Source organism: Hyla sarda, chromosome 3, assembly GCF_029499605.1.
Source record: "Hyla sarda isolate aHylSar1 chromosome 3, aHylSar1.hap1, whole genome shotgun sequence".
NCBI lineage: Eukaryota > Metazoa > Chordata > Amphibia > Anura > Hylidae > Hyla > Hyla sarda.
In genome coordinates this window covers 415,226,428-415,248,624 of record NC_079191.1, presented here as the reverse complement: position 1 = coordinate 415,248,624, position 22,197 = coordinate 415,226,428, and the positions used below count along the sequence as shown (strand labels likewise).

Sequence of the window (22,197 nt, the reverse complement as noted above, 5' to 3'; positions counted from 1 at the left end):
TTCTATTAAACATATAGCTACCGTTTATAGAAGTTTAATATGCGGAACCTTAGTTCGGAGTCTTTAGTTCCCACGGGGGACGGGTTTGACGGGGGTACACTTCCGGCGCCGGCTTCCGGAGTTTTGAAAATGGCGGCAAAAGATGACAGTCCGAAGCGGAGAAGTTTACGGTTGCAGAGAAGGAGCAAAGACAATGTAACGCCTGATTCTCTGGGGGCCAATGGGCCCCTGAGCGGCCGCCGGACCTCGGGTCCCAGAACTCGGCTGTCTGCGGGGAAACGGAGCGATTCAGGGTCGGGAGGGGGCAGCTCTGTGGAGAGACCCCAGAGGAGGTCCAGGGGGCAGAGAGAAGAAGAGCCTAAGGGTGGCGCTATACCTGGTCAGGGAGGACCGTCAGGAGTCACTACTAGGGACCAGGCACCAGACTTCGGGGCCCCTGATGAGAAATTACAAGGAAGAGCCATAAAGACAAGAGGAAGCCAAGATGGTCTCCAGGATGATGGGAGGCTGAGCCGCCTGGAGCCCAAGGTGGACATCGGATCATCACCTTCCAGGGTTTGTAAATTTTACAGCACTATCACCCCCCCCCCCCCCCCATCCCCCATCATCCTGTGACTCTGGTAGCTGTATAAAACTACAACTCCCAGCATGCCCTGTCAGTCAAGGTCCCTACAACCGGTGCATAACTACAACTCCCAACATGCCCTGTCAGTCAAGGTCCCTACAACCGGTGCATAACTACAACTCCCAGCATGCCCTGTCAGTTGCAGTCCCTACAACCGATGCGTAACTACAACTCCCAACATGCCCTGTCAGTCAAGGTCCCTACAACCGGTGCATAACTACAACTCCCAGCATGCCCTGTCAGCTGCAGTCCCTACAACCGATGCGTAACTACAACTCCCAGCATGCCCTGTCAGCTGCAGTCCCTACAACCGATGCATAACTACAACTCCCAACATGCCCTCTCAGTCAAGGTCCCTACAACCGATGCTTAACTACAACTCCCAGCATGTCTTTTTCATCCGAAGTACACACAGCCACTGCATAACTACAACTCCCAGCATGCCATGTTCATATGCAGTCCCTACAACCGATGCATAACTACAACTCTCAGCATGCCATGTCAGTCGCAGTCCCTACAACCGCTGCCTAACTACAACTCCCAGCATGCCCTGTCAGCTGCAGTCCCTACAGTTGCTGCATAACTACAACTCCCAGCATGCCCTGTCAGATGCAGTCCCTACAGTTGCTGCATAACTACAACTTCCAGCAGCCAAAGCCTCTCCAGCTGTTGCAAAACTACAAATACCATCATGCCCTGACAGCTGGCTGTCAGGACATGACGGGAGTTGTAGTTTTGCAACAGCTGAATAGCACTGCATTATAGCATGACTCCACCTTTCGGGGGCCACTTGGTAAAATACCCCAAAAATTGCACAAGTAGTAATCTGTCATCCAGTGATGGCATTAAATACAGTTTTTGGCTATAATGCTCCTGACTAGAGATGAGCGAACTTACAGTAAATTCGATTCGTCACGAACTTCTCGGCTCGGCAGTTGATGACTTTTCCTGCGTAAATTAGTTCAGCTTTCAGGAAAGAGTCTCCTAGGACTGTATCCACCTTTTCCAGCCCACCGGAGCACCTGAAAGCTGAACTAATTTATGCAGGAAAAGTCATCAACTGCCGAGCCGAGAAGTTCGTGACGAATCGAATATACTGTAAGTAATATATATCTGGTTTAGTAAATTCTTGGATTCTCTATGAAATATAAATTCCAGAGCATCTTTGTAAAGATCTGTGTCTTGCCGTTCCTCTGTTATTCCTCTTGGAAATGGATGCACGAGTTAATAGTGTGAGGTGATGGGGGTTTCTCTCTATCTATCTATATATATATATATATATATATATATATATATATATATATGAACATCTCTTCGGTAAAACATCTTGCAGACGAGCACTCAAAGTTGCTTTGAAACATGTTGGTCTTGGGGAGAACTGAAAATCAGTCATAGGAAATTTGATCTAAATAAGTGTCTGGTCTACTTGAAGAGGTTGGTTCCACTACACACAAACAGTGAAACCTCTTTAGAACACCATTCAACATTGCATAATGGTTGTCTTCTCAAAGAATGCATAGAAAAGGGAGGATTTGAAAATCTCTGGATAAGGGGGTGGTCTTTTGGAGATTTTGTCATGAGGACATACAAGTAAAGGTGTTTCAGGCTGTAGAAAGCATGTTAGGGGAAGGGGGCACAGTTTGAGGTTAGTTTTACTGTAGCAGTAGATGCCTGGAGCAAATGTCCAGCAGATGTGGTTGGTAAATCTGCCTGGTTAAAAAAATCAGTACGGCTATTTAAAGCGAAGCGGTCATATCACAGAAAAAAATATAATACTTATGTGTTACTAGGTCATGTAGATTCTTTATGTCTGTGTCTAGCATCTGTATTTTGCTCACAAACCATTCCGATCTGCTGCTCTCATTCTGACATCCACTGCTCAGGAAGGGGTGTGTCCGAGGCAAGCACTGAGCCCTCCCTCACTCACCAGGCATTTACTTCCTCCCTGAGTCTGCTGTGCTGGGTCTCTTCATCCAGTCACTGCAGGCTGCTCTGTAACCCCCTCCTCTCTGTTTTCATGCTGCAGTCTGATAGGACAGGAGTGAGCACAGAGGAGTGCTAGTCCCGACCTCACTTCCTGGACTTTGTCCCAGCCTGTGCTTCAGCTGGGACAAAGATAGAGCTGAAACCAGACATGAATGTGTTCTGGATTGTATGGAGACCCCTATTGGTCTTATCTATAAGCTGTGATTTCTATTAAAAGGAGATAAAATGTTTTATGGTGAATGTTAGAAAGGTTCATGTTTTGCCAAGATGTAAAAAGTTTTTTGATTCTGACAGTGCCCATTTAAAGGGGTACTACCGTGTAGACAACTTATCCCCTATCTAAAATATAGGGGGATAAGTTGGCTGATCACGCGGGGTCCTGCCGCTGGGGACCCCCGTGATCTCGCACGCAGCACCCCGCTCTCATTAGGCCCTGGAGCGAACATCCGCTCCGGGTCGGATGACTGCCGATCACGGGGCCGGAGTTTTGTGATAGGGGATAAGTTGTCAGCACGGTAGTACCCCTTTAACTATAGCATGGTACTGGCAGACAGTAAAAAAAAATGCACCTAGTGCTGCTCTAAAACACCACAATTATACTCTAATAAATATATTTTTTATTATGATTATTTATTATTTTCATTTATTTATGAAATTCTATTTAAAATTAAAATTCATTATTATCTTAATGTTGGGATTATAGGTTAACCAAGAAGGAAATCATGTGTCAGAAGCCAAGTCCTCCCAGGGAAGCAAAGAAAGAAGTCAAGAAAATGTTGGACAGATTGAAGATATCGCTCATGAAGTAAGAACATCCTCCAGCACGAGCAGGACGACCGATGGGGAGAAAGCAGGGCCCTCTGTGGAGAGGATGAGAACTGATGTGGAAGAGGCCGGGCCCTCGGGTGTCAACAATGTACAGAGCAGTGAGATTACTGGCCCCTCCAGAAATAGTGATTTAAGGAACAATGAGAACCCGAGCACCTTAATATTAAGTCCTTCAAGACGCCTTGTGTGTGAAAACAAGAGCCCTGTGAGAAACACAGATCAGGGGACTTCAGACCCTGCTTCTGCCCCGGCCGCCCTGAGAGACAGCAAGGTGCAGTGCACCTCAAAGCAGTTGTTACAGGAGGTTCTGGAAATGTGCGCAGAATTTAGCAAAGAAATTTTGGAAAGTCAGAATTACCTAAATAAGGAGCAGAGGCAACAGGAGCAAAAGAACTTTATGATGGTGAGTAGAATAGTTAATTCACCAAAAGTTCTAATTCACTTATATGCAACTTCTATTTGTTATTGCATTACACTTAAGTGCCAATAAATAAATAAATATGTTTTCTCCATGGGCCTTTGTTAACATTTTGTTAAAGGGATACTGTAGTGAAAAGTAACTTATCCCCTATTCATCTCAAGTTCTCTGGGGGCGCCAGAGATGCCGGAGAACAGCACTCGGACTTCTTCTGCGCCCCCATAGATAATGAACGGAACGTGTCCCCAACCCAGCACAAGCTCCCCTCTGAGAGCCGGGTGCTGTTTAGGAAATTGTGGGGGGTCCCAGTGGTTGGACTTCTGGTGATCTGACATTTATCCCCTATCCTGTGCATATGTTCATCTCTTTATGTATGCAGTCCATGCAAAATAATTCAAGTTTATGATGGACTAATAGCACGGATGACATGCACTTGACATTTAAGGAAGGTAGATACCTAAGGTTTGGTAGAGGTTCCTAGAGATAGAGATATATATATATATATATATATATATATATATATGTATGTATGTGTGTATATATATATACGCTATGATGCATGAGATGCCGGTCCTCTGATCTGTGGAGCCTTTTGATAAGTGAGGCCTCCGGGCATGTGGCGGTAAGGCAGCCAAAACGGGTAACTTTTAATGTAGAGATCCCATTCTCCAGGACGCACTGGCCAGGACGCAAAAAGAGTCCTAATACTGCCCTATATACGGAAAAATGAAAGTTATAGGTGGTCAAAATACTGATTTTTTACAAAAAGTTTAAGATTTTTTTTAATGCGTTACAAAAATATAAAAGTATCTAGCCATGAGCATCCTTTTAATCGTATTGATCCACAGAATAAAGAACACATGTCATTTTTAATGATAAAATGTAGTGTGAAAACGAAACCCTCCAAAATGTGCAAAATTGTGGTTTTCATTTAAACTTTCTCCATAAAAAAATATTTTTTTGGGTTCGCCGTACATTTTATGGTAAAATGAGAGGTGTCATTACAAAGTACAATTGGTCACCCAAAAAACAAGCCCTTGTATGGATCTGTAGATGGAAATATAAAGGAGTTATGGATTTTAGAAGGCGAGGAGGAGAAAACAAAAATGCCAAATTAAAATTGGCTTGGTCCTTAAGGGGTTAAAGTGTAAAAATAAAAGTAAAAAAAATTTTTTTTGAAAAACCCCCTCCCCCAATAAAAACGTAAATTGTTCCATTTTCCCTTTTTCACTCCCAAAAGTGTAAAAACAAAAATATTTTATATACATATTTGGTGTCGCTGCGTGCGTAAATATCCCAACTATTAAAATAAAATGTTATAGATACCGTACGGTGAACGGAGTGAATGTAAAAAAAAAAAAAAAAGTCCAAAATAGCTGCTTTTTTTATTACATTTTATTCCCCAAAAAATTTATTTAAAAAAGTATTGTTTTATATAAGCAAATATATTATCAAGAAAAAGTACAGATCACGGCGCAAAAAATTAGCCCTTATACTAGGGATCGACCGATTATCGGTATGGCCGATATTATCGGCCGATAATCGCGATTTTGGGCATTATCGGTATCTGCAATTACCTTGCCGATAATGCCCCGCACCGCGAACGCCCAACCCCGACCTGCCGCACCGCGACCACCCCCACCGACCCACCGCACCCCCCACCGTAGTGCTGGGCGGTATACCGGTATGAACCGGATTCCGTTTTTTTTTTTTTTTTCTCCCACGGTAGGGATTTTTGCCCCTCCCCCACCCTCCGAGTCAATAAAAAAAATTAAACTTACCCGTAATGGGGGTGGTCCGGGCCAGCCATCCTTCCTGTAGTGTCCAGCAGCATTCCGGGTGAAGGGTGAACCGGTCCGAGCTGTCCTTCTTCTCCGGGTGTCCTCTTCTCCATTCCGGGCAGGCTCTGGCCTAGTACGCTGCATAGACGCCGCTACGCCGTGACGTCAGGTGCGTCGCTGCGCACGGGTGTCACTGCGCAGCGCCGTCTATGCTGCGTTACTAGGCCGGAGCCTGCCCGGAGTGGAGAAGAGGACCCCCGGAGAAGGACAGCCCGGACCGGTTCACCCTTCACCCGGAATGCCGCCGGGCACTACAGGAAGGATGGATGGCCCGGACCACCCCGACAGGTAGGGGGAGAGAAGCGGGTGGCGGCGGCGGCGGAGGCCTATGACACCGCAAAAGCCACTGCAGTGCATTGATTTAAAGCTCCCGATTTAAATCAATGATCTGCAGCGGTGTCGCGGGGGGATAAATAGCTGATAACTTATACCGGAATATCGGTATAAGTTATCGGCTATCGGCCCTAACCTCCACCGATAATCGGTATCGGCCCTAAAAAAATGATATCGGTCGATCCCTACCTTATACCACCGCTTATACAGAAAAATGAAAAAGTTAGAGGTCTTCAAAATAGAAGGATTTTAAATGTACTAATTTGGTTAAACAGTTTGCGATTTTTTTTTTTATTTTTTAAGCGCAACAGTAATAGAAAAGTAGGTTATCATGGGTATCATTTTAATCGTATTGACCCAAAGAATAAAGAACACGCATCATTTCTACCGTAAATTGTACAGCGTGAAAACGAAGCTTTCCAAAATTGCGGTTTTCTCCACACAAATAGTATTTTTTAGGTTGCGCCATACATTTTATGGTAAAGTGAGTGATGGCTTTACAACGGACAACTGGTTGCACAAAAAAAAAAACCCTCATACTAGTCTGTGGATGAAAATATAAAAGAGTTATGATTTTTTGAAGGCGAGGAGGAAAATGAAAAGGTAAAAATAAAATTGGCCTGGTCCTTAAAGGGGTACTCCGCCCCTAGACATCTTATCCCCTATCCAAAGGATAGGGGATAAGATGTCAGATCGCCGGGATCCCTGCTGCGGCACTGCGCTATCATTACAGCACAGAGCGAGTTCACTCTGTGCGTAATAACGCGCAATACAGGGGATGGAGCATCGTTTCGTGACGTCACGGCTCCGCCCCTTTCAATACAAGTCTATGGGAAGGGGCGCGGCGGTCGTCACTCCCCCTGCCATAGACTTGCATTAAGGGGACAGGCCGTGATGTCACGAGAGGCGGAGCAATGACGTCACGCTGCTCCGTCCCCTGTATCGCTCGTCATTACGCACAGAGTGAACTCACTCTGTGCTGTAATGATAGCGCGGTGCCGCAGCGGGGATCCCAGGACTCCCCAGCAGCGGTACCGCTGCGATCTGACATCTTATCCCCTATCCTTTGGATAGGGGATAAGATGTCTAGGGGCAGAGTACCCCTTGAATGGTTTAAATAATAGCTGTTTAATTTGGGAATATATCTTCAGTTTGTTTTATTTCAGCATCTCTCTAGAACAGTGTTTCCCCACCAGGGTGCCTCCAGCTATTGCTAAACAACAACTCCCAGCATGCCCGGACAGCCTCCGGCTGTCCGGGCATGCTGAGAGTTGTAGTTTTTGCAACAGCTGGAGGCACACTGGTTGGGAAACACTGCTTTAAGCCCAAGAGAAGAGCAATCCTTCAGACATGGTTCCCTAGAGGTTTCCCCCATTGTAGTTTTGCAACAGCTGGAGGCACACTGGTTGGGAAACACTGCTCTAGAATTTGCATTACACTTTAATACCATTAGAGTTTATAGGACTTTATAGGTCTACTGTAGATTTAAATAATTCAGATGGGGTCGGACCTCCTGCGATCACATACTTATCCCCTATCGCAGGAATAGGGGATAAGACATTTTTCAGCAGACAATCCCTTTCCAGTATCCTGTCTCTAGAGGGCTTGGCCAGTGAGCAGCGTCTGTCGTATCTGTAGAGCGGCTGTTTTACCTTTGGGGAAAAAAAAAAATGACTGATGATTTGTTCAATTTTAGAACTTTGAAACTTCTTTTCAAGATAACGTAAGCATTAATGGGCAGTCATGGCATGAAGCCCCGGACACACCATCTGGTAAGGAGGAGGGAGAAATTTTAATAACTTGTCTGTCCAACTCTGTTAACATTTGTGTTGGAGGCTGTGTCGCTGTTATTCTTGTCCACACACAATCACCCCGCAACCTAATGGGACACCAATGTAAGGCTGCGTTCACACCACGTTTTTGCAATACAGTTCCCGTGTACGTTTTCAATGTGAAAATTGTACTGAACCGTATTGAAAACCGTATACATTGACTCTCCATTGAAAACTGTATGCCAAACAAAGCATCCGGTTGCATCCGTTTTGCATCTTGTATGATTTTGTCCGTTTTTTTATTTTTCTGTACCCAAAACCATAGCCTACCGCAGTTTTTGGTCCGGGTGAAAAACCGCGTTGAAACCGTATGTGTTTTTTTGTTTTTTTTTAACATGGAAGTCAGTGGGAACCGTATGTGCGTACAGTTCCATCCGGTTTTCACCATATGGTTTTTGACTATGCACAGTTTTTTTTTTCTTCTTGGAATTTCAATCAAACAAGTGAAACTTTATTCATAATGGAGTGAAAAGTTAAAAACGTATATAGTTTTTTTCCTTAAAAATGGATGCAACCGGACATCATTTTTCAAACCGTATACGATTTTTAACCATATGCGGGTTACAGTTTGTACACGTTTTGATACAGTTTAGTCAGGTTTTGAGGAATCCGTTTTTCATCAAAAACCTGATACGAGCACTGTATTGCAAAAACGTGGTGTGAATGCAGCCTTAATCTTGCAACAGATCTGACAAATGTTGTGGCCTCATTTGTTAATGGAAGCCATAACACAAGGGTGAACAGAGCCTATGATGGATACTTTGTGATGTATTTTTTAAAATAGCAAGAAGTGAAATAAAAGTACCCTGTGACTATGGCTGGGCAGTATGAGCATAAACGTGTATCACAGTATTTTTTTAAGTGATGGCGTTTCCACGGTATTTCACATCATGTCACCCGCAAGCGCTCCTCTGCTCATCCTCCTATGAGTTGCGGGCCGCCGGCGCTAGAAATCTGTACTACAAATAACGTTTTCCGGGCTGCAAAAATAAACAAAAGCTTTAACTAACCTGCCTACGTTCCCCCGTTGCTCTGGTACCGTCTTCACTGTCCTGCGCTGTGGTCCTCTTGCTGTTTCATTGGGACAGGAAAGTCACAGAGCCGCCAGCCTATCATCGGCCGTGGCAGGACATCGCTGCAGCCGGTGATAGGCTGAGCGCACTGTCATGTATGAAGCCGACCTGCTCCTTACATGACAGTGGGCTCATCCTATCAGCGGCCGAGGCGGGACATCGCTGCGGCTGGTGATAGGCTGACGGCTCTGTGACGTTCCCAGGACCGGAGCGGAGGGACCATGAGGAGGGACCACGTCAGAAGGTAAGTTAAAGTTTGTTTTATTTATTTTTGCAGCGTTACTTGTAGTACAGATTTCTAGCGCCAGCGTCCCACAACTCGTATGAGGATGAGCAGAGGAGCGCGCATGTGGGACATGATGCAGGGGACATGATGCAGGGGACATGATGCAGGGGACAGCGCAGCTGATAATTCATATGGGGAGGGGGGAAGCAGAATAGCGCTCGCGGGTCAAATATGATTAGTTCCCCGATGTGGGGACAGCGCACTGCGGTGGATAATTCACTCATTAGAGGGGGGGGGAGGGGCCCAACCAGTATTGCGGTATGGGCAAAAATCATATCGTGAGCAAAAAAAAAAAAATTCGGTATGAACTAGTATACCGCCCAGCCCTACCTTTGACTATTTTCAGGCCCCTCTCATGTCAGATTTACATGTTGGTGACAGTAGATTTTTAGTAGTAGTACAGATCATCTGCAGATCTCAGTTACGTGGCTCTTTTCATCTCTCACCTTGCTGTAAAATTCTGACAAAATGCTTTTGTATTGGCCTGTGTCTTGGCTACATGCTACAAAACCTTAATCTATTCCATATTTCATTCCATACAGAACCTGATATTAAAATTCTCGAAGACCAACTAGATGACGCCATTGTAGACGTTGCAATGAAAAGAAAACGTCACCCTAGAAAAATCTTGTCTCACGTCGTACAAGCGCTAAAACTTGAACGGGAAATATTGGTATGTGGCCAAATATAATTATTTATATTGTGCTCTAAAGGTGGACAGTCCTCTTCTTTTGGGGTCTACTCTCCAACAATGAGCTGATCTCAGATTGGGGGGGCAGGGTTCAGCTGTTATCACCGAAGTGAACAGGCACTGACTACCATGTTGGAAATATTATATGGCACCTATTTAAGTCAATGACCGACTGTATTATACATGAAGAAGCTGGGTTTGCCAGCTCTAGCGTCTTTGTTGGTAATTGGGCAGTAGTCTCCAAACTGGGAACCTCCAGCTGTTGCGAAAATACAACTCCCAGCATGCCCTGGCAGCTGTCCGGGCATGCAGCAAGTGTAGTTTTGCCACAGCTGGAGGTCCTCAGTTTGAAGACCACTGTCATACAGTAAGAGACCTGAGCAATGAGGACGCCCCTCTTACCTCCATGTGCCTTATTAGGATTTATCTGAAATAGGAAAAAAAAAAATGAGGTGCGCTCCTAGTGGAACATTGCGTTGGTAAGATAACGTGTGCAAGGTTAATTTGCACCTTACCGTGTATTGTAGTGATGAGGGCACAACACCTTATAGTGCAGAGAGACCAAAATAGCCCAACCCGTGCTCAGCTCACTGAGATATACAAAGGGAGGGGTTAGGAAACCAATTCTAACCACCTATATGTGCACGAACAATAACCCCAAGATAATTTAACAAAATAAAAATGAACACCGTATATACTCGAGTATAAGACGAGTTTTTCAGCACGATTTTTCGTGCTGAAAACGCCTCCCTCGGCTTATACTCAAGTTAACTCTCCGCCTGTCGATCCCTTCTCAGTGGTCTTCAACCTGTGGACCTCCAGATGTTGCAAAACTACAACTCCCAGCATGCCCGGACAGCCAACGGCTGTCCGGGCATGCTGGGAGTTGTAGTTTTGCAACATCTGGAGGTCCACAGGTTGAAGATCACTGACGAAGGGATTGACAGGCGGTGATGATGACGGGGGTCTGGATGATGACGACGAAAGCCGCAGTGGTCTTCAACCTGCGGACCTCCAGAGGTTTCAAAACTACAACTCCCAGCATGCCCGGACAGCCGATGGCAGTGATGATGAAGGGGGGGGGGGGGGGGAATGATGACGGGGGTCTGGATGATCACATGGGGGGGGATGATGTATTTCCCACCCTAGGCTTATAGTCGAGTCAATAACTTTATTTTATTATTTTTTTTATTTTTTTTCCCCCTGGGTTTTTGGGGTGAAATTAGGGGTCTCTGCTTATATTCAGGTCGGCTTATACTCGAGTATATACGGTAAATAGCTTCATTTAATAAATATATTTATTTAGTACATGATTACAACAATGTTATCCACATAGGGACAGAATAAAAAAGGCATAAAAACACATTAACATTTGTATAGTTAATGATGATTGTATATTTATAAAAACTGCCAGGAGGGGGAGCCCATATAATTAGCTTGATGACATGTGGCCAATAAATAGACCTCTATTACAGAAAATGCTGCTGCTTGTAAACCAGTGAGGGGGATAAGAATATAACGTGAGAACACAACCGTGGTAAAAATATTCAGCCTAAAATAGCAACTTTACTACCAACATGAATGTGAGCAAATCACATAAAGAATATAAGGTGCTAAGTGCAAAAAACAGTCAAGTGTGAAGAATAAAAAAACACAACCAAAGTGCTGGTGCAGGGGAAATAGCAGCAGTGACATTTTGTTGGGTAATATGTACAAGGATGACTCCACCACACCGCTCCATCTCGCCAACGCGTTTCGCTCGAGGGCTTTATCAAGGACCTTATAGTGCATGTAAACTCCCTTGTAGTCCGTAGGTTAAAAAGGGTGGCTGCTTCGGCGTCCTTCACCGGGGGATGGTGCGGTATAGACAAGTGGAAAAGTAAAAAGTTGGACGTTTTCGAATGGCGTCTACCCCAATAAGTAGTATATGCCAAAAGACTATATATATATATATATATATATATATATATATATATATATATATATATATATATATATATAAATACATATATACACAACCTTATTGGGGCAGGTGCCATTTGAAAACATCCAGCTTTTTACTTTTCCACTTGTCTTTATAAGGCCGGGTTTACACTACGATTTTCAAATATGGAAACCGTATACGGTTTTCCGCAGAAAAACGTATACGACCGTATCCGAAACCGTATGCATAGAGAATGCATTGTAAACCGTATTCCAAATGTTGTGTACGGTTGCATCCGTTTGGCCTCGGATACGGTTTTGCCGATTTTTCAACCGTAGGCAAAAAAACGCTCTCAACCACGTTTTTGCCTCCGGTTGGAAAACCGTATGCGAACCGTATGCGGTTCTTTTAACATTGTTGTCTATGAGAACCGTACACAGAATTTCAGAATACGGTTGCACACGGTTTCTCTAATCCGTTTTTGGGGTTGACACAAGCGCAGAAGGAATTTCAATAGAACAATAGTAACTTTATTAAATTGCTTGAAAACGAATTCCAACAAAATAGCAAAACCGTTGGCAAAAACCGATGTGAACGGATAGAACCGTACATACGTTTTGGAACCGTATACTGGGAAAAACCGTATTTGGATTCATACGGTTGCATACGGTTTTTGCCATACGTTTTTTTTAGCAGAAAACCGTATACGTTACCATATTTGAAAATCTGAGTGTGAACCCAGCCTTAGGATGAATGACCCATATTCTACTGTAATAATTAAAATCCTATTCTCTTATTTTTATGCTAAGACATGGAAGTTACCATTTTGTGGATACAGTTATTAAAGATCTATAATTGCTTGTATTTCACTTTTTTATTTTACAGCATCACTACAAACCGGTGGTGGAACCAAAGGAGTTTAAGCTAGATTCAAGATCTGGTGAGTGTATAAGAGAGACATAGTCTTGTTTATCATAATGAATGGAGGGTCTGCAAGAAGGAGGTAACTGCAGAGTAAGGCTGTGTTCACAAGCCAGAATGTCTATGTGGAATTCCATTGGAATATTCCACATGGACATTCCACTGCAGCAGAGTCCTATTGATTTCAATAGGATTCCGCTGCACTGTTCACACGGTGGAATTTCAGGACATCCTGACTCTCGCGTCCACAAAATGAATAGATTTGTCTATTCTTTTTTTTGAGGATTTCACTCAGAAATGTCTTGCAGTCTAAAACAGCGCATTTCTGAGTGGTCCTAGTGCCCGCCAGATTATTCAAATGTAAAGAACCTGTGTATTTATCACAGGAGCGGTTATAACAGGTCTGTGGGCAGCTTTAGAAAGAACAGCAAGAAGCTGAAGTGTTTAGTCCATGAAAATTGATGAACACTGTCAGACTACATCCATTACAAATATGAAGGGAGATTTTTTTAATTAATTCCCCAGTGGGGAAGATAAAAAAAAGTGTTGGTTGAAATGCCCAAAACTCTGCACCTTCTGGACCCAAGTGCTGGATGTGATCCATAGGTTAACATCCATAAGATTGGATATGGACCCGGGACCCTTACTGCTATCCATTCTCCCCCCCCCTCCTCCCCAAATGGCCCGCTCAACTAGCTAGATTCATGTTACTAGCGGCTAGGACGGTCATTCCTAGGCTGTGGAAATCCACTTCCCCACCCTCTTTCTCATCGTGGCTGCAAAAACTCTCACATCTCCATAGGATGGAGGAGTTAATAGCTGATTCCAGACGATCAATGGACAGGTACCATCTGATCTGGGGACCTTGGGTCTCTTTCATGTCCTCCCCTGAATATAGATCTATAAATCTGGAACCTCCGGGGCCCCCGAGTTAACTGCAAATTTGGGGGATGCTCACGCCCTTCTTTCCCTCACTATCTAATACCTACCTGAAATTGACACGCCATGTCAGAGAGTCTTAGCCTGTGCGCCCTGTTGTGAGGTAAGCCTTCTCTTTCCTATACCCTTGTTCTTCTCTCGCTTTCTTTTCATTCTTCCATCTTTCTTTCTACCTCACCTTCCTTTTCTTTCTCTCCTTCTCTTTATCTCCTTGGTGCAGCGCCCCAACATACCTACTCAGCTGAGATCAGGCAGGGACAGTCCCTTGATACCCTTACTGTGGAGCTTACATTGCATATGATTAGGATTATTCTTACGGTTCTTGATACACATGTATTTCTTGCTTATCTTATCCTGTGTGTAAGACTATGCATGTGCCTTAAACTGTGTTCATACTGTTTATACTGTATTTTTTGGAAAATTTACAATAAACTTCTACTGTTTAAAAAAAAAAAAAAAAAAAAGTGTGCCACAGTTTGCCACATTTTTGTCTTGCCTATGCCTCCTTTCCTTTGAGAAGTCACTCTCACTTTCTGGAAGGCAACACCCCTTTGGTGAGCAAGGTACAAAAGTGTCTAAAACACCTTAAAAATGTGGTGCAAGTCATGTAAATCAGTTTTATGGCACACACCCTGCTATTTTTTTTGCGTAGGCAGGTATATTTATCTCTAGAGATGAGCAAACTTACAGTAAATTCGATTCGTCACAAACTTCTCGGCTCGGCAGTTGATGCCTTATCCTGCATAAATGAGTTCAGCTTTCCGGTGCTCCGGTGGGCTGGAAAAGGTGGATACAGTCCTGGGAAAGAGTCTCCTAGGACTGTATCCACCTTTTCCAGCCCACGGGAGCACCTGAAAGCTGAACTAATTTATGCAGGAAAAGGCATCAACTACCGAGCCGAGAAGTTCGTGACGAATCGAATTTACTGTAAGTTCGCTCATCTCTATTTATCTCCACTAATGTATCAAAAAAATTTGCAGTTAACATATTAGGAGGCTGCACAGGACATAAATATGTGACAAAAAATTATCCAGATTATACCTTTTATTAATTGTATTTGTTACATTATACATACAATTAATTTTATGTTTCTCCTTAGAATCCCGCATGAGGGAACAAACTGCTACCACAGCCGCCATCTCTCAACAGATTAAAGAAACTATGAAGGTAAAAAAAACTAGGGTTGTATGAAGAATAAATCCATCCAGATCAGTGTTTCCCAACCAGGGTGCCTCAGCTGTTGCAAAACTACAACTCCCAGCATGCCCGAACAGCCTTCGGCTGTCCGTGTATGCTGGGAGTTGTAGTTTTGCAAAAGCTGGAGGCACCCTGGTTGGGAAACACTGACCTGGATGGTATCTTTAAAGCAGTTATTTGACAACCAAGCTGCATTCAGCTATTACAAAACTACAACTCCTAGCATGCCCAGGCAGTCTTTGGCTGTCCGAGCATGCTGGGAGTTGTAGTTTTGCAAAAGCTGGAGTAACCTTGGTTCGCAAGACACTGTCTTAAAGTGATACCAAGACACTTTCACCAAATCTGTCCTTCCAGTAAGGGGGGTGGTGAGTTAGAATGTAGCGTTAAATATGGTGTTCAGGTTAGGCTGCATTCGCACCACGTTTTTGCAATAAAGTTCCCGTATCAGTTTTTTTTTTTATGAAAAACAGATTCCTCAAAACCGGACTAAACTGTATCAAAATGTGTGTACAAATTTTAACCCGTATACGGTTTGAAATATGGTGTCCAATTGCATCAGTTTTTTTAAGAAAAAAACTTATATGTTTTTAACTTTTCACTCCATTATGAATAAAGTTTCACTTGTTTGATTGAAATCCAAGAAGAAAAAAACTGTGCAAAGTCAAAAACCATATGGTGCAAACCGGATGGAACCGTACGCACATACAGTTCTGTACGGTTCCCATTGACCACCATTTAAAAAAAACATATACGGTTTCTATCAGTTTTTTCACCCGGACATAAAACCATAGTAGACTACGGTTTAGTGTACGGGCATGAAACGGATTAAATCATAAATGATGCAAAACCTATACAACCGGATGCTACGTTTTGTCATACGGTTTTCAATGACATGTCTATACATACGGTTTGCACTACTGTTCCATACAGTTTTTACACTAAAACCGTATACGTGAAAAAACGTGGTGTGAATGCACCCTTATCTTGGCAGCTGTACAATGCTGACTGTCACTTCTGCACAGATCTTTACCGTATATACTCGAGTATAAGCCGAGTTTTTCAGCACAAGTTTTTCGTGCTGAAAACACCCCCCTCTGCTTATACTCGAGTAAACTCTCCGCCCTCAGTGGTCTTCAACCTGCGGACCTCCAGATGCCTGGAGTTGTAGTTTTGAAACATCTGGAGGTCTGCAGGTTGAAGACCACTGCGGCCTTCGTTATCATCCAGCCCCCGCCCCCCCCCCCCCCCCCCCTTTTGTTTTGTACACACCTCTGCTCAGCGGGAAGTTAGGGTAAGCTGGTCCGGACTATCTGTGCTGCAGGGACTGTCCGGTGGGGAGGGATAGTCGTTCCGGGCTGACCATCTTCACCGGGGGACAGGGGGATGATGACAGGCGGTGATGATGAAGGGGGGGGGGATAATGACAGGGGGATGATGACAGGCGGTGATGATGAAGGGGGGGGGGATAATGACAGGCGGTGATGATGAAGGGGGGGTGTAGGATGATGACGGGCGGCGGTGATGACGGGCGGCGGTGATGACGGGCGGCGGTGATGACGGGCGGCGGTGATGACGGGCGGCGGTGATGATGAGGGTGTTAATGACGGGGGTCTGGATGATGACGGGGGGGGGGGGTGATGATGTATTTCCCACCCTAGGCTTATAGTCGAGTCAATAACTTTTCCTGGGTTTTTGGGGTGAAATTAGGGGCCTCGGCTTATATTTGGGTCGGCTTATACTCGAGTATATACGGTACATTAAGGTGGCAGATGTAGCTACTACATCTTGTCACACAGTGTCACTTTGTGGAGTGTGAGTGAATATTTGGTATGAAGTGCTACACTTATCATTTGTAGATATCCCTTTCCAATCAATGAATTAGTATTTTCTGTAGGAATTTCTCTGCTTTTAAGCTCTTTGCTTGCAGTCATTTAATAAGAGCATTAAACGTATTGAATAATTGCAAACTGACATTTTAAAAGCCACAATAAGATAGAAAAAAAAGCTTATTGGAAATGAACATTTTATTATGCAGTACACAACTTTTATTTGCTCACAATGTACGGTAATACCAGAGTTGGGCCATACATACTTAATATAATATATAAAATCTGGATTATAATCAACCTTAAGGGTTGTAGGGTCACACGTAGCGTTTGCACTTGGTTATGTGCTGAATATTCTCCTATGAGCAGACACACATGGCTACCACGCGGGCCTGGGCATCAGTCACTTTGGTGCGCTGGCCCTGCCTCCAAACCTCACTGTGCAGACAAGGCTGTCCCCTAGTAGCCCTGTGTGTCTGCTCATAGAATAGTGCACAGTGTATTTCCCACAATGCAACGTATTTTGTGCAGCTGTGTATATACTACTTGTTACCCTACCCTTAAAGGGGTACTCGGGTGAAAAACAAATGTTTTCAAATCAACTGGTGCCAGAAAATTTTACAGATTTGTAAATTACTTCTATTTAGAAATCGTAATCCTTCCAGTGCTTATCAGCTGCTGTATGTTGAAGAGGAAGTTGTGTAGTTCTTTCCAGTCTGACAACAGTGCTCTCTGCTGACACCTCTGTCCGGGTCAGGAACTGTCCAGAACAGGAGACAATCCCCAATGCGAACCTATCCTGTTTTGGACAGTTCCTGACATGGACAGAGGTGTCAGCAGAGAGCACTGTGGTCAGACTGGAAAGAACTACACAACTTCCTCTGGAGCATACAGGAGGTGGTAAGTACTGGAAGGATTAAGAGTTTTAAATAAAGTAACTTACAAATCTGTTTTAATTTGAAAGCCTTTTTTTCTCTCTCCAGAGTACCCTTTTAAGAGGTGTTTTTTTTTTTAATGTGCTCAGCCTGGGTATCGCGCACTGCATTTTTTTTGGGGGGGGGGGGGGGGGGAGCCCTAGAAGTTTTAGAGTTAAAGCCAGAAGTGGAATCAGCAGGAAGATATTTAAAGGGAACTTTGTGGGTGCTTTATTTGGGTCACACTCTTGGAATTTACATGGAGGCCGCTGTTGGTGCATTTATTAACAATTCATGCTGTCAGAGTTATAAGAGGCTGGAGATCATCTATAGACAACGCTTTAGACTAGGGCTACATGGTGGCTTCAACATGGGTTGTGTGACCAAAAATCGTGTTATTGCTGTACGTGGATCATGTGGCATCAGACCAATGATGACTAATTGGGGGTCACTTTATGACTGCAGCCTGATAGTCACATTAAATCCATCCAGCCTCCTGTGGGTCACCACACATCTCCATTTAGTTTTACTTATCCCTGATGCAGCAGGATCCATGAGGATAGACATGGTGAGTTTTAATCACACGATTCCTGTTGCAGCCTTAGCCAATCATAGCTCCTCTTGCACTGAACTGCTCTGGGCTGTGTGTAGCAGAGTGAGGGAGGAAGGAAGTTCTCCCCTGTATGGCTTCAGATGATGTCACAGCCTGCTGGGGAACGCCCCTTCCCAGTCTGTGAATATGACTGAGACTGAGCAGAAAATACAGAGCAATCTCAAGGTAGAAAACTAAAAAAATAATCTAAATAAAGGCAGGAGGTGGTTTATCATGATGGGTAGAGATGAGCGAACTTACAGTAAATTCGATTCGTCACGAACTTCTCGGCTATCAAAAGGATAGGGGATAAGATGCCTGATCGCTGGGGTCCCGCCGCTGGGGACCCCCTTCATCTTGCATGCCGCACCCCGTTAAAATGAGTCCCTAGAGCGTGTTCACTCCGGGTCTGATTACTGTCGATCACGGGGCCGGAGCATTGTGATGTCACGGCTCCGCCCCTGTGTGACGTCACGCTCCGCCCCCTCAATGCAAGCCTATGGGAGGGCGCGTGACAGCTGTGATCGACAGTAATCAGACCCGGAGCAAACACACTCGGGGGACTGATTCTAACGGGGTTCTGTGTGCAAGATCATGGGGGTCCCCAGTGGCGGGACTCCCACGATCAGGCATATTATCCCCTATCCTTTGGATAGGGGTTAAGATGTCTAAGCGCCGGAGTACCCCTTTAAATACTTAGTAAGCATAATTCCTTTCATACATACAAAATACACATCATCCCTGAAAAAAAATGTATAAAAAGTGTTAAAGTCAACACTATGACTATTTTCTACGCCCCACCCCACCCCACCATTGTGGTAACCTTATACCTATGCGCACACTCATTGGTTTGTTCCCCGTTTTCCAGGCTCTCCCGGCTCAGTTGGAAAAGGCTGAAGGCTTCTCCCAGGCGCTCAATCTTCAGCCGGTGTTACAGGGATCTCACGTAAGACACAAAATCTTTTCAAGTCACGTGGTATTACAGGACGTGGCAAAGACTGTACCTAAAGAGATAGAAACAACCCCCAGAGAAAACGCAGCGGCAGCCAACGCGGCAGCGGTGCGGGGCAGGAGAAAACGGCAGAGTCCTCCCGTCCAACATCATTTATATCCTCGCAGATCGAAAAGGAAGATCAGTCTGGAAGGATGAGAACCATTTTGTGGTTTGTGCTGCTTTTTTTTTAATCTCGAGGGGGCAAGAAAAAAAACAAAACATTTCTGACCATCCAATTTATGTATTTGCGAACTGTAAATTATTAATTATTTTTTTTTATTGTGGTCACAAAACGATCTTTGGAAGTCTGTGAGCTGCCGGCGCCAAATCGCATAGATCTCATGATATCTAGTGTGAACGTTCATCGTAGCCGGGAGTAGAATTTCTACCCTTTTTAATGTGCAATATTTCTATTGACAGTGACTGATAAGCAATTCACTAGCAATGGCGACCTATTGGGGGACTACAAATGCCAGCTTACCACTAGTAAGTCCGCTTTTAACTGCAGGGTGTTTTGTCTCTATTTTGAGGTATATTCTTGCTGGTGTGACTGCACTGAACACAATTTAAAACAGTGTTTTCATACTAATGTGCCTCCAGCTGTTGCAAAACTACAACTCCCAGCACGCCCGGACAGCTCCAGCTGTTGCAAAACTACAACTCCCAGCACGCCCGGACAGCCGTTGGCTGTCCGGTCGTGCTGGGGGTTGTAGTTTTGCAACAGCTGTAGGCACACTGGTTGGAAAACATTTAAAGGGACAGTCAGATGTGGTGTTTTTAAAAGAGATATACAACATGAAAGGGGTGCCCTCTATAGCTTGTACCTGGTATTGCAGCTCGAACTAATGGAGCTAAATTGTGATACCATACACAGCCCAAGGAAAATAGTTTAAGGGGTACTCAGGTGAAAAGCATCTTATCCCTTATCCGAAGCATAGGGGATAAGATGTCTAATTGCGTGGGACCCCCGCGATCTCCGGCACCACGCCCCCTCCATTCATGCCTATAGGAGGAGGTGTGATGGCTACGTACTAGCCGTCACGCCTCCTCCCATACACATGACTGGAGGGGGCATGGCATGACATCCCAAACACGCAAGCTCCAAGTTTTTGTGCTCCGGATGCCGTCGCTGCCGGCCCGGAGATTGCGGGGGTCCACCGTGGTGGGACCCCCGCGATCAGACATCTAATCCCCTATCCAGTCCTACCCCATGCACTGTGCAATCTCACCATTTTACTGTGTTGTTCTCTGCACACGTTTTAAAGACTATTGTAGTCCCAGAGGTCAATCCTGGACGATCACAAAGTTTAAAGGGTTACTCCGCTACCCCGTGTCCGGAACATTGAGTTCCGAACCCTGTGTGCGGGCTTCTGTGTTCACGCCCACCCCCTCGTGATGTCACGGCCTGCCCCCTCAATTAAAGTCTATGGGAAGGGGGCGCGACAGCTGTCACAAAGGGGCAGACGTGAACACATAAGCCCGCACACAGCATTCAATGTTCCGGACGCTGGGTAGCGGAGTAACCCTTTCAGCATAGCCTATTGATATGTCTTGGCTTCAGATCATTGGAATGAATTATACCTTTAGGTTTTAGTATTCATCCTGCTCTGTATTCAGGTGACTTCAATAACACAAAAAAATTAAATCCAATCCTTCACATTGTACATGTCGGCCTCGCACCTCACCACATCACAATCCCTTATGGGCAATTTAGTATAACTACATTCTAGCAACTTGTCAATGGCTTCCATCTTGTATAGTTCTTATAGGGCTTGTATATTTGTAAATACTCATATTGTGGTTTTAATGGCCATTTTGTAACATTGCATTTCTTATCTGTCCTGGTGTATTAAAGATGGGACTAAAATTTTGTGTTTTTAAGTTACTTTTTTCTTTTCTCCCATCCTCAGTTGTCTTAAAAAGTAGCTTTCACCATCCTTTTTCCCCCCCCCCGCCTATTGCCCATCTATCCCTAACCCCCCTCCCTGCCTTTAATTTATTTTTTTACCACTTTAGAAATGTCTATTTGTCTACCTGGTAGTGTGCTCCCTTACCAGGCAGACTTCCCCAGCATGTGTGTTGTCACCGATGCCTGCTGGGCGCCGACTTCCGCTCTTAGGTCATCTATGCTGCACTCCTGTCAGGAACGCGCATAGATGAGCGGTCAATAGCACGGCAGGCTGCTCCAGGGTCTCCCCCTCCTTGTTTAGCAGTGCATATATTATCCAGGGAGAAGGAGTATAGGAGCATCACCCACCAGCCGTGCTATTCTACACTCCCGAGACCCGGGCTCGAAATGAAATATAATAATGGTTTGTATTTTAAACAAAAACTATATAAAAAAAACTCTGCGTGGACCCTCTGTATAGTGTAGTATAGTAACAGGTGGAGCTATAGTGTTAGTTCTAATCCTCAGTGAGTCTCCAGCTGTTGCTAAACTACAACTTCCAGCATGCCCTGACAGACAATAGCTGGGGGGGGGGGGGTCGACCGCTTAACACAGTTCTCCATGTGGTCAAATTGACATGTTATCTTTATTCTTTAGGTTGGCTCAATTAAAACAATACCCTACTTGTGTAGTTTGTCATGTTTTACAAATTACCAAAAACAAAACTTTTTTTGCCTTTTTTTTTTTTTTTTAATGCCACTTTTTGACCCCTTTTCCTTTTTACGTTTAAAACGTATGCAAACATATACCATAAAAACTTAGACAATAAAAACCTATGCAACAATGTGTCTAAAGTGGCTTCCTGCAGACTCCACTAGGGGGAGCTCAGAGCATATGGATTTATTCAGCTAATTTTCAACTCAATGGAAGCTATAATAATGTTTTTGTTGTGATCGCCACCTGGAGGTGGCTGCAGAAAAATGCAACAAAGAGCAGCTGTATGCCTGGTCCCCCTACCCTCTTCATAGTGCTAATACTCCTGTCATATTGGGAGATTCCCTCTCCAGTATCCCCATCCCTAAGTTACCC

General features: G+C 44.5%; 2 protein-coding genes across 2 annotated transcripts in view; one reads left to right on the top strand and one right to left on the bottom strand.

Moving 5' to 3' along the window:
- Positions 1-154, bottom strand: part of LOC130363012 (putative deoxyribonuclease tatdn3-B) — a 31,252-nt gene extending 31,098 nt beyond the window's left edge. The window contains exon 1 of the mRNA XM_056568277.1: positions 22-154. The gene's annotated coding sequence lies outside the window, so the exon portion shown is untranslated. The remainder of the gene's footprint in view (positions 1-21) is intronic.
- Positions 40-21,188, top strand: NSL1 (NSL1 component of MIS12 kinetochore complex). Its single transcript, XM_056568267.1, has 7 exons — positions 40-555; positions 3,315-3,842; positions 7,728-7,803; positions 9,765-9,895; positions 12,723-12,777; positions 14,797-14,864; positions 19,095-21,188. Exons 1-7 carry the CDS (start codon positions 40-42, stop codon positions 19,374-19,376), a joined length of 1,656 nt encoding a protein of 551 aa, XP_056424242.1. The 3' UTR covers positions 19,377-21,188.
- Positions 21,189-22,197: the final 1,009 nt, after the last annotated feature.